This window comes from Schistocerca americana, chromosome 8 (genome assembly GCF_021461395.2).
Source record: "Schistocerca americana isolate TAMUIC-IGC-003095 chromosome 8, iqSchAmer2.1, whole genome shotgun sequence".
NCBI classification, from domain to species: domain Eukaryota; kingdom Metazoa; phylum Arthropoda; class Insecta; order Orthoptera; family Acrididae; genus Schistocerca; species Schistocerca americana.
Genome location: NC_060126.1, coordinates 355,365,867 through 355,383,274, shown reverse-complemented (window position 1 = coordinate 355,383,274; position 17,408 = coordinate 355,365,867). Strand labels below are relative to the sequence as shown.

The 17,408-nt window shown below is 44.2% G+C and overlaps 1 protein-coding gene across 1 annotated transcript in view; it reads right to left on the bottom strand.

The window, feature by feature from the left end:
• LOC124545848 (tachykinin-like peptides receptor 99D) overlaps positions 1 to 17,408 on the bottom strand; it is a 367,394-nt gene that overhangs the window by 317,257 nt on the left and 32,729 nt on the right. Inside the window, exon 3 of the mRNA XM_047124805.1 lies at positions 11,621 to 11,838. Within this exon, the coding sequence (XP_046980761.1) occupies positions 11,621 to 11,838 (218 nt within the window). The remainder of the gene's footprint in view (positions 1 to 11,620; positions 11,839 to 17,408) is intronic.

The following is a 17,408-nucleotide window of genomic DNA, read 5'->3' as shown; positions in this document are numbered from 1 at the left end:
TATTTTGGTACTTATTTTCTGATAGTTCAAAAAGGTGGCATGAACGACCATTTACAGAAGGTGTTCGAAGTGATGACCATTGATATCAATGCAGTCTGCAATCTTCTTACCATGGATTGAGTGGTATTCCTTATCACACCACCACTTATAGAAGCACCTACTCTGACAATTCTCTCACGCATATCTTCAGGTGTAGTTGCAGCGTCTTCATAAACCATGTCTTTTACCAATCCCTACAAGAAATAAATCCAGAGGCGTCAAGTCTGGCGAACGAACCGGCCACGACACATCTCCTCCACGTCCAATCCAACGATTTGGGAATTGTCTATACAACTCATTTCTAGCCATCAGAGAAAAATGTGCCGGACATCCATCGTGTTGATACCAAATTCTGTTCCTTGTTCAGATGGTTCAAATGGCTCTGAGCACTATGAGACTTAACATATGAGGTCATCAGCCCCCTATAACTTAGAACTACTTTAACCTAACTAACCTAAGGACATCACACACATCCATGCCCGAGGCAGGATTCGAACCTGCGACCGTAGCGGTCGCGTGGTTCCAGACTGAAGTGCCTAGAACCGCTCGGCCACATCGGCCGGCTGTTTGCTTGTTCCTAAAGGTATTTCTTCCAATAATAGACCTAATGTTTCTTGCAGGAATGTGGTGTACTTCCTACCATTAAGATTTCCTTCGATGAAACAGGGGCCTGTAATTCCGTCCTCCAGAATCCCACACCGTACATTCACCGACCACGGTTTTTGGTGTGCAACTTGCAGCAGCGAACATGGATTTTCAGTTGCCCAATAATGCATGTTATGCAAATTAACATTTGCATGGTTCGTGAATGGACCCTTGTCAGTAAATAAAATCAAATTAATTCCTCTGAATCTGAAGTTTTGAGTCCATCAGTGCGACGCATACAATCCGTACCAGTTAATTATTGGTGGAGACTGACATGGTAAGGATGATATTTATGGCGATGCAGAACACGAACAACACTACTCTGGCTCATGCCGGATTCCACTGCGATTTGACGCGAACTAACACAAGGATCCCGAACCACAGTGGGAAGAGTACCAATTTCCGTTTCCTCGTTAGTAACTTTCCTTTGCCGGATATGTTTCCGACGCGTTAAAGATTCAGTTGTTCTCAATTTATCATACACATATTTAAGTGTACGAAGTGTAGGGTGATTGATTTGAGGATATCTTTCAGCGTATAAGTTTCTAGCTCTCACTGAATTCCGTTGGCATTCTCCGTAAAGGAGAAGCATATCGGCTTGTTTTTCGAAGGAATACATCATTCACATTCGCTTGACTCGACGATACTAGTCTTACAGTACCTATGAGTGATGTAATGCGAAACTGTCGGATGGTGTTTACATGTCAACGGCACATTTGATGGATACGCCGTATTCGGCGAATACTCGCAATTTGCACGACATACGAGAGAGAATCGTCAAAGCAATTGCTTCGATAAGTGCCGATTTGGTAAGGAATGCCACTCAATCCTTGATAAGAGGATTGCAGCACTGCATTGACATCAATGGTCGTCACTTCGAACACCTTTTGTAAATGGACTTTCATGCCACATTTTTTACTTTCATTGACCTTCAAAGATCTTACTGTTACACATCGTTGGATTCGCCTCGATAGCCACTATCAGAAAATAAGTGCCAACATATAGCATCCCATTAAAAAAAAAACTGACCTTTATACCTCTGACGCGATCCCATCTAGCAATTAAATGCTAACGTCATACTATGGCCCCCGTTGTCCCATGCGGCTTTTGTCCCACAAACTTTTCAGTTACTATCATACTTTTGGAGTTATTCTACTTGGCAGTAGTTAGCGACTCACCCTGAGTACTAGGTGAGAAAAACGTCGTTGCCCGGGCATTTATTTATTACAACCTTCTATTAGTCCATTTCGTCCTCCCCCTCTCTCTGTCTCCCCCCTCGTCCGCCCGCTATATGCCTATCTCCTTCTCCCCTCTGTGTCCATCTCGTCCTTCCTCTGTCTCTTTCCATCTCTCCCTTTCTCTCTGTCTCTCCATCTTCGCATCCCTCCTCGCTCTGTCCATCCTCTGCTTCCCTCTTTCACTATCCATCATTCCGCTGAAATCGATGCAATGACTTACGAGAGGGACCTACGAGGAGATGTTGAACACACACGTTTCTGACATATATGTCTGATTCTTCTCTATTTCACACCATACAACTCCAGAGAGATAGCTAATTTTTTTCTGTGGTGTTCAACCGTTTGGCACGATCTTAGATCCCGAAATACCTCGACAAATTAATTGGCTCGCTGCAATATTTATTCTTGCTATGTAGTTGACACACAAAACAGTACAAACAAAAGACAAATTGCACTTGCACTCTTAAAAGTATTCCAGGTTAACTGATACAGGAAAGAAATATCAGCAGGTCGTTTTCAAAATGTCTCTGAGCACTATGCGACTTAACTTCTGAGGTCATCAGTCGCCTAGAACTTAGGACATCACACACATCAATACCCGAGGCAGGATTCGAACCTGCGACCGTAGCGGTCACTCGGCTCCAGACTGTAGCGCCTAGAACCTCACGGCCACTCCGGCCGGCCCAGGTCGTTTTCGAACACTTTACCTTCACCCCTATTCATCCAGAACTCCACTCCTAGAGGCAGTGGGGAATCATAGTCTTGCAGTGTTTTTATACAAGTTAAAAATCATGTACTTAACAAATCTGACTGAAATAGCTGCAGGTGTTCCTTATTTATAGTGCAATGTCATCCCATTTTAATTTCCATTCCTATCTGATATAGGTGGTTGTTAACTCCACTATGCTACTTTGGGGGTAGTAAGTAACCAGTAAACAAACGATTCTTTAAAGATTTGAACTCCCCTGTATATAACAACTTCAAACCTGTGATTCATTCACAAATAAGATGATTTGTTAAATATTTTACGTGAAGCCTGTAAGCGCGGAAAAGTTTGAAATTAGGTTGTAAGTTTGGTGCTGTCATTATGAATCACTAGATGATTATAGAAAGGATTATTTGCGCTCCATTTCTATAAAAGCTAGAAATATCTCAGTGTTTATGACGTCAGCTCTTCTGAGCTATGTGTTTTAGAATAATATAAATTTGGAGGTACATTCAGTGCTCTATGCGGGTACTGTCTGCCAAATGTGTTCCCAATAGAGTTAGTAGTAAAGAAGTAATAAATTAAAACATCATACCTGATGCGGTAGTTTTATTGCATGAGTAGTGAAAACGTGGTCGTTAAACTTTATTCATTTAATCATTTCGCGGGGGGTGTCAGTGAGAAAAATTATAGTAAAAGTTTGAAAATACGTGAAAAGTTTACTGCAAGCCACTAAGTGCCCTCATTCTCATACACAGAATGAATATAGTCTGGGTATTTGGGAGCGGTGCGTTACTCTTCTTTTTCACCCCCACCACTTGGACAGGTAGGTGGTTGTTACTCTCACACTCCGCCTTTACAGTTAGTAGACAGTACGTGGTGTACTAGTTTCAGTTGAAATCGATTCAGTAGTTTAAGAGGAAGTGTTGAACATACACTGAACAAAAGAATTAAAGGGTCACTTCTTTGAAACCCCGTCATTTTAATCCAATGCGACGCAGAAATTTGAAATTTGTCTCGAAAGTGCCTTCCTCTGTAACGGTGCGATAACTTACCGCCTTGTGACATCACTCTCAGGCTCGGTGAAGTTTCAAACAGCAACGAAGTGGACACACGCAAAAAAAAAATACCGGAGTTCATAGGTTCACGTGAGATGTCACGTGGGTTAATGAGGTCACCTTAGTTGGCACCAGAATTCTGACCAACGCCACCGTGGACGTTTCAGACGATGGGAAGGCCGTCAAACCACTCACCGCCCCACCCCCCCTCCCCGATAGCTACATCTAAATGGTTCACATGGCTCTGAGCTCTATGGGAATTAACATCTGAGGTCATGAGCCCCCTACACTTAGATCTACTTGAAGGACATAGCACACATCCATGCCCGAGGCAGGATTCGAACTTGCGACCGTAGCAGCAGCGCGGTTCCAGACTGTAGCGCCTAGAACCGTTCGGTCACGGCGGCCGGCTAACTACATCTCATCCTTCTTTTAACGCTTCAGCGATGGACGTCAGAGCCACGACGACCAGTGTTGAAATCACACAGTTATCTTACGGATGGCTGGGGAAAACAATTCAGACGCACCATCGCTGAGAATCGATAAGAAAGGCATCAGGAGATGTCATAGAGCAAGTCGCTGAATCTATTCCTTCCCTTAGGGCGTTGATATACACACATTTCGCGGGCGTAAACGATAGTTTGCAGTACGATGTGCAACAGAACAATGTTCTGAACAGCCTTTGACACTGCCGACACCCCAAGCACCGTTAACGGCTTCTCTGCGGACATCGTGAAGCTGCAATCTCACTGATAGTGATTTGACTCCTTTGGAATGTAGCACAACTGCAATTTTTGCTCTGGTATGCAGGGAGGAAACATGACGGATCGTTCAAAAGGATTCTACGAAATATGAACGTGATCGGAAACAGCTCTCCTGTTTTGCCATCCTCTGAGGAGTGATCAAACGGGGAAGGAGGCAAAGCCGGCCGCTGTGGCCGAGCGGTTCTAGGCGCTTCAGTCCGGATCCGCGCTGCTTCTACGGTCGCAGGTTCTAATCCTGCCACGGGCATGGATGTGTGTGATGTCCTTAGGTTAGTTAGGTTTAAGTAGTTCTAAGTCTAGGGGACTGATGACCTCAGATATTAAGTTCCATAGTGCTCAGAGCCATTTGAACCATTTGAAGGGGGCGAGGGAGGGGGAGGCGACACTGACATTGCCACTTGAATGAATAAAACAACGCTAATGTGTTCCTCTAAGACTTCCATCCCCATTTTGGCAATACCCTTGGTGCCAATCACTCAACTTCGTTGAGCATTTTAAACGAATATATCTGTACAGCGACAACTCTTCACCGTTTTCGTAGGTTCCTGTGTATAGGTCTTCGATCCCTTAGGTAATGCATGCCTGAAGAAGATGCTAGAGCAACAGTGTAGCGCCACTCAGTTGTAAGATGTTGAAGGAGGAGTGTGCAGGCGTCAAGAAATCGGTCTGTTGTTGTCTCTGACCACGTACATTTGTAAATGCTGAACAGAGGTGTGCAGGCGACACCATGGGTGTTGCCGAACTGAGGGGTCTTAGAGGGACCCTTGGCCGTTTAATACATGCACGTGTCAATGTTGCATCCCTCTTCTCCCCTAGGTCACGCCACTGGATGTTGCAAAACAGGAGGACTGAAAACAGATAAACACCCTTTGCTGCTTTAAATCGTATTCAAATTGCGTCGAATTTTTCTGAAATGTTCCTAATGGTACCATCCTATATACCAGAGCAAACACTGTAGTCGTATTACACTCCAAAGGAATGAGATCACATTCAATAGTGTTGCAGTCCATCAATATCCTTAGAGAAGGGGTTAGCCCTCCAGGAAGTTGTTAGCAGCTGCAACAGTTGTCACGAACGTCGTTTTGTCGCACTTAGCACTGCAAACTGTCTTTATATTCTGAGTGGCGATGTGTTTGAAACGTTTTCCTCAGCCACCTGTAAGAGTAGCTTGTGATTTCAACGGTGGGCCTCGCGGTTCTGACTTCCAAGGCGGAAGCATCAAGAAAACGGGTGAGATGTGGTTAAGGCGATGATGTGACGACCCTTGTATCGTGCGACACGACCGCGGTGGCGTTGGCCAGAATTTTGGCGCAATTTGGTGCCAATATAATATTTTTAACCCGTCTTGCACCTCACATGAGCTTCTGACCTCTCGCATTTCTTTCGCATGGGTCGACATCTTTCGTCGCCCTGCCCGAGAGTGACGTGGCAGTGTTGCATGGTTTTTTACTGTTGCCGAGGAAGCTCAAAGCACCATTGAGCCTAATTTCACACTTCTGTGTCGCAAGGCGAGAATATGACGGGGTTTGAAAAAAGTGATCCGTAAATTCTTTTGCGCAGTGTAAATTTTAGTAATATAGACATGATACGCCAGGCCTCACCGACCGACATCGATAGCTCTCCTCAGTGCAGCACTCCGTGAAGAATGGGCTGCCATTCCCCAAGAAACCTTCCAGCACCTGATTGAACTTATGCCTGCGAGAGTGGAAGTTGTCATCGAGGCTTAAGGGTGGGCCAAAACCATATTGAATTCCAGCATTACCTATGGAGGGCGCCACGGACTTGTAAGTAATTTTCAGCCAGGCGTCCGGATACTTTTGATCATATTGTGTATGTGGCTTGTCGTATTCTTGGCCCATTCTGTTAGCATAGCCTTTGTATTGAGAAATATGAATACTGATATACAAAAAGTATTCACATACAGAGTGATGATCCGCCAGCACCTTCTTTAAACTGGGAACTTACCTTCTGTTCTGAAACTTCATGCAAAGAAAATAAGGCGACGCTTATTGCTCACTGTAGTCACTGAAATATGTCTATGTTGATGGCAATGATAGTTTATCAAGGTTGCTAACTTTGATGAAGCCAGGGTGAACATAAGAGATCAGAATTTGAAAATAGCGGCAAGGCTTCACGAATAACGTTTAGAGCATTTGATAAAAAATATGTAATTGCATAGAAAGCGTTATTTTGCCACCATGACACGCTCAACATACCTCCATGTAAGACATGGTTCAATTAAGTCACTACTCGTGAAATAAAGGAACAAAACACAATCTATACGTATCTCCAAATACTGAATCAAACTCATTACACGGGAAAGTGATGAGTCCAAAAGACGTAATATTCGGCTGGATTAAAAGAAAACAGGTTATGTGTTGTGCTTAGAAAGTAACCCGTCTTACAAAGACACCAGTGTATCATCTCAACATAGAAATGATAAATTCTGAAAATACTGTGAATATCACCACGTCAAACCTTGCAATAAAATCCAGAAAGCTGGCACTAATTTAAAGCACATTATCTGCGAATCGACAACAGATTCTAAATTCAATTGAATAGTGGAAAGTGAAAAGATTCTAAGTATCGAAACACAAATCTCAAATATGTCAGGAGAATGAAGAAACAATGCAAAATTCTTTTTACATAACTCATTTATATCCAAAAGGCTGAGAAAGTATTCTAATAATACAGAATTACGCAGATCACTGCATCACCGCAAAAAAAGAGACCAATTAGAGCGTACATACTTTATTAAAAACGTTCTAAGTGCCATACCAGGAAAATGGCTTATTATAGGGGCCAATAAGAAAGTATTCACAAGCTGTCTTTCAAAGAAGTAAACAGCAGTAACTGTTACTTGTTTTTCTTCCAACAACTAATGTAAGCAATAGAAAATGCAATACAAACATGAAGAGCCATCGTAAGATGAATACGTCGGTTAGAAACCGTTAACGGCGCTATTTGTGCAAATAAATAAGATTATTAACAGTGTCTGGTTGCCGTTATTCTTTACAAGAATCAGCTTGTGCGCAGAAAAAAACCATGGTCTCAAAAATTTCAGATTTAGACACGATAGCAGGAAGAAATTTAATATTCCAAGTGCCATTAATACTGAGGCACTACATTTTATTTTTGATAATACAAGTACTATTACAGAATTAAGTATTAACTAGTAGAACTCTAATCAACAATAATTATTTCTTATATCTCTTGAAATTTGGAACTCCTGAGGGAAGCAGCCGCCCTGAGGCGGACTGTCCCTGACTCGCTACCCCTGGTGTTAGGAGACGATGCCTCAGCTGCTGGATTAGTTTCTCGTTTTATACGCGAAGCGAGTTTTTACCACTCTTTTTAACGGATGGCCACTTCACGTTATCGGCCATTTGAGGGGTTGGCAGAACACTCCGTTGCCTCCTCAGCCCAGGCCGGGTTGCAGCTGTCTGGGTTTGGTGGTCCAGCCCAGTCCTCAACATGCCTTCTCTTTTTCTCTTCTTCCCCTCTCTCCAGTGGTCTGTTAGACATGTTCATCTTTTGACTCTCTGTGCTTCTCTTGCCCTGTCCGTGTTGCTAGTCTTTCCTAGGAGATTTCTGAGCGCAAAGCGGCCGGGGCTAGGGATGTATGCCTCTCGAACTGTTCAGAATGTTCTTCATTCCAATCGCGAACTATTGCGGACGAGAGGACCAGTACATTCCATGTAACCAGAGCCCACACCACTGTATTGTATGGTATGGAACTGGGGACCTAGAAACGAGGGAGACGCTTCGTCCCCACCGTAGCCCGCAGTGGTACGTAACCCACAACAGGCTACAGCAGTCCATTCACCCCACCGCCGCCCCACACCGAACCCAGGGTTATTGTGCGGTTCGGCCTTCACAAGGCTCTGAGCACTATGGGACTTAACATCTATGGTCATCAGTCCCCTAGAACTTAGAACTACTTAAACCTAACTAACCTAAGGACAGCACACAACACCCAGCCATCACGAGGCAGAGAAAATCCCCGACCCCGCCGGGAATCGAACCCGGGAACCCGGGCGTGGGAAGCGAGAACGCTACCGCACGACCACGAGATGCGGGCGGTTCGGCCTTCAGTGGACTGTAACCCCAATGTTTGCGTGGTAGAGTAATTATGGTGTACTCGTATGTGGAAACATTGTTTGCGCAGCAATCGCCGATATAGCGTAACTGAAGCGGAATAAGGGGAACTAGCCCGCATTCGCCGAGGCAATTGGAAAACCGCCATGAAAACCACCCACAGTCTGACCGGCACAGCGAACCTCGACACTAATCCGGGGACCGGCACGCCTTCCCGCCAGGAAAGCAGTGCATTAGACCGCACGGCTAACCAGTCGGGCCGCCCATACCATTATGGAGCCACCACCAGCTCGCACAGTGCGTCTTGGCAACATGAGCCCATGGCTTCCTGGGGTCTGCGCCACACTCGGATCCTACCATCAGCTCTTAGCAACTGAAATCAGGACTCGTCTGATCAGGCCACTGTTTTCCTGTCGTCTAGAGTCCTTCCTAAACAGTCACTATCTTAGAACAGGCGCTGCATGCGATGTCGTACTGTTAGAAAAGGCCATTAACGCCAGATTTCGCAGCACTGTCCTAACGGGTACGTTCGTCATACGTGCCACATTATTTTCTGCGCGTATTTCATGTAGTGTTTCTTGTCTGTTAACGCTGACAACTTTCCCCAAATTCTACTGTTCCCGGTCGTCGGCAACTGCGTTGTCCGCGGTGAGGAGCAATACCTGAAATTTGGTATTCTTGTCACACTCTTGACATTTCGGATCTCAGAATAATGAATTCGCTTACGATTTCTGAACTCGAATGTCCCATGCTTTTTGCTTCAACTACCATACGGCGTTGAAAGTCTGTTAATTCAATTCGTGTGGCCATAATCACGACGCAACGGTTTCTACATGAATCACCTGTATACAAATAACAGATCCGTCAGTGCACTGTCCTATTATAACTACTAATATATCGCCGTCAACATGTATGTGTAAATCGCTATCCCATGAATACTGTCCCCTCAGTATAATTTTTCATTTATCGAAGAAATTCTAAGATCCATTTTAATGTGTAACTTTTTGGTTAAGATGGAGCTGAACTTTCTGCTCTGATCAAACTGAGTTTCGTTCTGTGGTTTAGATGTAGTATTTTACTAACGGATTATCCTCAACTCCATTTTTTCCTTTTGAAAGAATTGAAAAATTTTAATGAAAGACTATATTTCCTTATCTTAAATGAATTTTGAAGGTTTCTTTTATCGAGGTAGTGTGATAATGTATGTGATATTAAAAGACCTGTTTTGTGAGTATTGTGAAGAACATTCCACGCAAATAAATGCACAGAATAAGGTCCACCCAGTGTGGGTGAGTCAGACCAGACAACTACCATAACCCTTTGACATCATTTCTTTAATTGTTTTGTTCAAATTCCAAATCGTTTAAGTTTATCAACTGGTACAGTGTTCTCAACCATCGTGAATGATATAGCTTATGTTTCATGTTATAGGCATCCTGTTCGACACTCTAGAGATCTGTTCACTGGAAAAACATTTGACAAAGTACTTGATGTTTAGAAAAGATAAGTACACTGCTGGCCACCGTAAATGCAACACCCTGAAGGAAGCATCCGAATCAAGTGAAATTTACACCATGAGTTTGCAGCGATGAGATATGCAACTGATTAGAATTTCAGCGCAGACGCACATCACGCGCGCCTGTGGCGCCACCTCATAGCGCCATTTAAGGCTTGGCAATTTCGACGAGTGTACGTTTGGCACGTGTGTTTACCTTGTGGTTGTTTCACAAGACGATCAGTTATGCCTCGTAGACAACAGCGAACATCTATTGATCAAGTATCCGAGTTCGACAGAGGAAGGATAGTGGCTTACCGAGATTGTGGATTATCATACAGAAAAATCGCTAGTCGTGTTGGACGAAACCAAACAACTGTAATGCGGATATGTGACCGTTGGATGCAGGAGGCTATGACGGACCGACGTGGTCGATCGCATTCACCTCGGTGCACCACTGCACGTGCTGATAGGCAAATTCTGCGCGTGGCAGTGACGGATCACTCAGTGACATCCCGAACCATAGCACAGCACATTGCGTCTGTAACGCATCATCCAGTGTCTGCGAGTACCATTCAACGCCGTTTACAGCAGAGTGGTCTGTCCGCAAGACGTCCATTGCTTCGTCTACCATTGACGCAGAACCACAGACGTCTCCGTCGCCAATGGTGTGATGACAGACGGATGTGGACGGCAGAATGGAATGACGCTGTCTTTACTGACGAGGCACGCTTCTGTCTGCAGCACCACGATGGTCGGATTCGAGTGTGGAGACACCGTGGAGAGAGGATGCTGGACAGCTGCATTATGCACCGTCACACTGGTCTTGCACCGGGTATTATGGTATGGGGCGGTATTGGATATTACTCTCGCACGCATTGCCGGTACTTTAAATAGCCGGCGCTACATATCCGAGGTGCTGGAGCCAGTTGTCCTTCCTTACCTTCAGGGCTCGGCCACAGCCATATTTCAACAGGATAATGCGCGACCACACGTGGCACGCATTGTCCAAAGGTTCTTCGTCAATAACCAGATTGAATTGCTTCCCTGGCCGGCTCGCTCTCCGGATCTTTCGCCGATAGAAAACATGTGGTCTATGGTTGCTCAATGAGTGACCCAGATTACATCCCCAGCAGCCACACCAGATGATCTTTGGCAACGTGTGGAAGCTGCTTGGGCTGCTGTACCCCAGGAACACATCCAACGTCTCTTTGACTCAATGCCGAGACGTGTGGCAGCGGTGATCTCCAACAATGGCGGCTACTCTGGCTACTGATTCTGGCAGGAACCGCATGTCACAGACGTCTGTAAACGTAATCATTTGATACTTGGTCAACATGTTATGTACAAAATAAATTTTGTTGTGCTACCTCTTGTCTTTCTTGGTGTTGCATTTACGGTGGCCAGCAGTGTATATTTGGGATTTAAATGGTACAGTGTTACACTGTCGTGGAAATTTTCATAGTGGCCTAGTAAGCTACAACTACGATTGCTTGCTTATGTGAAACAGATGCGTGGTGTTTGATGCGTCGCGCGTCTTGCTACGACGCAGTAGGCGCAGCAGCGCCGGTACTCACCCGCTTCTTGTTCTTCATGAGCGTGGCGTCTCGGGTGTCCTGCGCGTTGCCGGGCGCCTTGGAGCCCCAGAGGCGGAGCGCCATGCGCGCGTACACGTACGAGATGATGCACAGCGGCGTCAGGTACTGCACCAGGAACAGCACCATGCGGTACGACATCATCGCCTCGTTGGACAGGTGCACGTTGATGCAGAACGGCTTCGTCACCACGCGCTCACCTGCGCACGGGAGTCGTCGCTTCACTCTGTGCAGGAGCAACCCGTCACTCAAGCGGAGTGTGCGGTACTTTGGAACTTTCTGGTGGGATTAAAACTGTGTGTCTGACGAGGACTGAAAAGGCAAGATACCTCTTTCGAATGCTGGTTCCGCATCTACGAGGGCTGTCCAGAAAGTAAGTTCCAGTTGATCACGACATGGAAACTACAGTGAAAATCAGAAATGTTTTATTTGTTACAGTTAGCTGCTGTGGTGTGCGCACTGTAAGACCTTCGGTACACACACCATCAGATTATTTGACTTGTCGCTCTAACGAAGTAGACGAGTGTCAGCAATATGTCTCGTGGTCTTATCGTGGCGTGTTTATCTTCTGCCGTTAGGTCAGTCGATAGAAACGCCACTTGCACGCTTAGTTTAGCACATTGACGGTGACCAACTTTAAACAGAACTTGATTAATTTTCACACACATTTATTACAATAATAAAAATCAAACATATTACGTAACATGATTCTGGATGCTGTTTACAATTGACAATCTGAAGTTCCTTTGGTCTTGGTACGTTAATCTTATTCTCACATATCTCTGATACTTGACAAAGTGCCTATACATTTCTTTTCATGGCTATGTACAGCAATATGATAATCTTATTAGGCGCAGACTGAAACTTGACTATAGACTAATGCAGACTAATGCACACTGTTATAGACTGGTCCAGACAAATGCAGACTGACTAATCGGAGGTCTGTACACTCGTTATAATACCTTGCGCTTTCAGGTATCACTGCTCGAATGTGATCTGCGAGGAGAAAAGGTTCTACGTTAGCAGCAATCTCATTGTCTGCGTTACATATTAATACGCGGATCGGCGGAAGCAGAATTTGGTCCGTCTTTATGGCAGCGCCGTCTCGTAGTGCGGAGACGGACGAGCGCTGCGCCTGCGCTGTTGTGCTTAGCGGGGCGCGCTCTAGTGGGAAAGTTGTGTACGCGGTGGCTACGCGGAACTATGTACACAAGAGCTGCACCTTCCAGCTGCTTCTCTACGTAGACGTCGTTCTGAGTTAGACATTTGTCGTAGTGGTGTACCAACTTTCTAATACCCCCATCACAGAAGGCAGCCGCCAGTGCTTTCCGCCAATTATCTACGCTGGCCTACAGCTCGTTGTCTGTGCAAAAAATGTTGTCTTCATAGCCAGCTGTTCATGTGAGCAGAGTTGAAACTCAGAGGGAGACAATTACGGTCTGTATTGTGGGTAAGCCAGCCGGTGTGGCCGAGCGGTTCTAGGCGCTTCAGTCTGGAACCGCGCGACCGCCAAGGTCGCAGGTTCGAATCCTGCCTCGGGCATGGATGTGTGTTAGTTAGGTTTAAGTAGTTCTAAGTTCTAGGGGACTGATGACCTCAGATGTTAAGTCCCATAGTGCTCAGAGACATTTTTGTATTGTGGGTAATCAAACACTTCCAACTGAAATCGATGCAGGAGCATCGTCATTGCCCTGCAGGATTCAGCTGAGAATTGTCTTGAAGAAGAAACCGCACGACAGTTATGTAATGTTGGCTGCATAGCTTCAGGCGAAATTTCTCACCAGGCCCTCGTACTTGGCGGGAGACACTATTTTCTAGACATCTTTACGCGCTCACTGTGAGCTCAGAAATGAGAAGAGCGACGTGATGCTATCTAGGGTCATATTAGAGACACTGCCCAACACATCTGTGCAAAGTTTTATTGGATTTTCATAGTCGTTTCCATCTCGCGACCGATCGGAACTTACTTTCTAGACACCCCTTGTACACTGATGTGCAAAACTTAAGGACGAGAATACAATAAGTTTTGCATGATGTGTCACTGCCGAGTAACATAGTTGAATGAAACTTGGACAATAGATAGAACTGCTTCAGTATAGTCAAAAAGGTAATTCAAAGAAATACGCCATGAGGCGAATAGAAATGACTCTTTTATTCAAAGACAATAACTACACACTGCGATTTACGAAGGACCCCTGGACATTACAAAAGGCGGAATATCGTTTTTAATAGGTTGTGTGATCACCATGGACGGCAGTGCATGCTCTGTACGTGCTGCCACTCTGGTCACAAGATTGGTGAGCAGTTCTTGTGGTATAAAGTTCTGTTCCTCAGCCAGGGTTATTGACAACCACTGGATGGTAGTTGGTGTTGTACTGTGTCTCCTGGGTGGTCTTGGGTTTAAAAATATGTAAACTAAATATTACGATAAATTTCATAAACAACCGAGAAGTTACGCCAAGGAAGACAGATAGAACTACAATGGACATGTCATTCCATGGGCTCTTGCGCTTCTATGCATGAACTATCTTTCCCTTGTGTTTCGCTTATCTTATCTGCTTGGGTTCGGACCAAAGAGGACGCTGTTGTGTAAATCTCATCTTTCTGTACCAGCTAATAATGTAAGTTGTACTTAAAACCAGAAAAATGGTTCAAATGGCTCTGAGCACTATGGGACTTAACATCTGAGGCCATCAGTCCCTTAGTCTTGCCCCCGGTAGCTGAGTGGTCAGCGCTACAGACTGTCAACCCTAAGGTCGGAGATTTTCTCCGCTCAGGGATTGGGTGCTGTGTTGTCCTAATCATCATCATTTCATCCCCATCGACGCGCAAGTCGCTGAAGTGGCGTGAAATCGAAAGACTCGTACCAGGCGAGCGGTCTACCCGACGGGAGGCCCTCGTCACACGACATTTTTTTATCAGTGATCTAAACTTAGAACTACTTAAACCTAACTAACCTAAGGACATCACACACATCCATGCCTGAGGCTGGATTCGAACCTGCGACCGTAGCGATCACACGGTTCCAGACTGTAGCGCCTAGAACCGCTCGGCCACTCCGACCGGCACCAGAAAAATATAATCGCTACTTTGTCAAAAGAATTTATGTATGCGGTCAATCAATTTTTAATCTGATAAATGTATTGTCCTATGTATATATGGGCCTTAACAAAGAAAATTCATCTTCGAAAATCTTTAACATTTTTCTTTTAGCTCATCTACGAGACGTGCCGTCGGTTAGGACAACTAACTTTCTCTCAGATCCTACAAGCCCGGCGGCCGCTGATAATAATTTAACAATTTTTACTTACAGCTTTTCTTTATATCAAGACATAACATCCCAAGCAGAAAAGGTTAGGTCACAGGATTCCATTTCCGTTCCATTATAGGATATCATTTGTAGATGCTACTCTTCTTATCTTATACTGGGGGAATCAAGACGAAACCACGATATTAAGTTACGTATTGCAGTAGTTTACATCGAACAGACTTGTGAAACATTCTCTGGTGCAATAAGCACACGACTTCTCACGAGCCTGGAATAATATCTATGGTGTTGGGTAAAGAAGGAAAGGACAATTAACTATCTACGATTATGAAAGTACCCTGAGAACTGAGCTAGTTTATTAATTATTGATCTGTGTCGGGCTAACTTGAAAGATATTGCACTATTAAGAATATTCTTGTGAGCGATTTTCAGGGAGGCGTTTTCAACCGCTACTATTGAGTCATTAAGAATACGATTACATTGGCAGGCTGCCGTATACTTTTTACATACCACTGTTTTTATATTTTTACATTACAGTGTATACGAACGTCCTGCAATACGACTCACCAACGCATCCCTCACGTGCTCGATGCGATTTAAATGGGAGATTGGGCTGGCCAGTCTGTTTGCTGAATGTTATCTCCTTCCAGCAGCGTCCCCACCTACGCTGTTCTACATCTGCATCTATATGACTACTCTGCAATTCACAATCAAGTGCCTGGCAGCGGGTTCACCTAACCAACTTCACCTATTTCTCTACCATTTCACTCTCTAACAACATGCGCGAAAACGAAAACATAAATCTGTCCATGCGGACTCAGATTAATCTTACTTTAATATGGTGATCATTTATCCTCCATCAATTCTATCTGGTAAGAATCCCATACCGCACAGCTATACTCTAGCAGAAGATGAACAAACACAGTGTAGCAATCTCTTTAGTGGACCTGTTGCATCTTCTAAGTGTTCTGCCAATAAAACGCAGTCTTTGGTTTACCTTTCCCACAAGATTTTCTTTGTGAACGTTCCAATTTAAGCTCTTTGTAATTAATCCCTATATATTTAGTTGACTTGATAACCTTCAGATTTGTATTATTTATCGTGTAACCGAAATATAACGGATGCGGAGGACCTCACACCTTTTACTGTTCAGGATCAAATGCCACCATAAAGATATCTTGCCAAAATCTGTTTTTAATTTATAACAACCTTCTCATTATTTGACAAGACAGTTAACGAAATCGTCATCTGTAAACAGTCTGAGTACTGTTCGCATTGTCTCCCGAAACATTTATATAGATTAGAAATAGCGAAGGACCTACAACACTTCCGTGGGGAACGCCGGATATCTCTTTTGTTTTACTCATAACTTTCCGTGAAGTACAACGAACTGTGTCCCTCCTAAAAGGAAATCACGAATCCAGTCACACACTTGAGACGATACTACAGAGGAACGCAGTTGATTAGAATTGGCCTCTGAGGAACGGTCTCAAAAGCGTTCTGGAAATCTCGAAAGATGGAATCAAACTGAGATCCCTTGTCGATAGGGCTCATTACTTCGTGTGAATAAAGGGCCAGTTGTCAATCACGATAGGAGTATTTTCTGAATCCATGCTATATGTCAATAAATCGTTTTCTTCCATGTATTTCGTAATGTTCGAACAGAGTATAATCACTGATTAAAAATAAATTTAACAGGAAATATTTCATATTCCTGATCGTTTGAAATAGCATTGCTACCATTTCTCAACTCTTGTCACATATAAACATTTTGAAGTTTTATTAACATTAAAAACTGTAATGTGTCAGTTGTGAGAAGTTTTGTTATTCATGACGAAGTTTTATTTTGCCGTATTGCCGTATTTGAATTTTACTACAGAATGTGAAGCTGATTGTAGGTGACAGCTGTTGCAGTCCCAATGAAAACTGTTTCACAGTAAGGTCACAATGAAATGGATCGTGCAAAGACCATTTTACTTAAGATTTTACTGAGAAATGCTAGTGCTAGAGAGTGTAATGTAAAAATGTATTTGTTCTTTTGTGTTTGTACTTGTAGCACTGAAGAAATGAACCACTGTATCTCACGCTCTACTTTTATTCATACATCACTGAATGAACCACACAGGGACTGAGAAAGTAGAAAGATGCAGTGGTGACGCTGGACCTGTAGGTAGCCTCTTCCAGTCCTAATGGTGGAGGGTACCTTCATGACTAAGATATGGCATGGGAAAGCAAAAGGAAACCATGTGGGTACAGCTCCTGATCTTAAAATTGCAGGCCACAGACCTCGGGTAATCCCAGTTCTCTCAAAAGTATCCATGGGAATGACGAGATACGTCATTATGAATTGTTTTTCCTTAGTCAGGTGGAAATATTAAGCACAAATTTCCTGTTGGTGTTATTCAAGAGGCATACATTCCACTGTTGCCAAATTTATTCAAGGTGGCGGTGATGACGTCATCCAAGATGGCGGCGTGTAGACTTGGCAACAGCGCATGACGT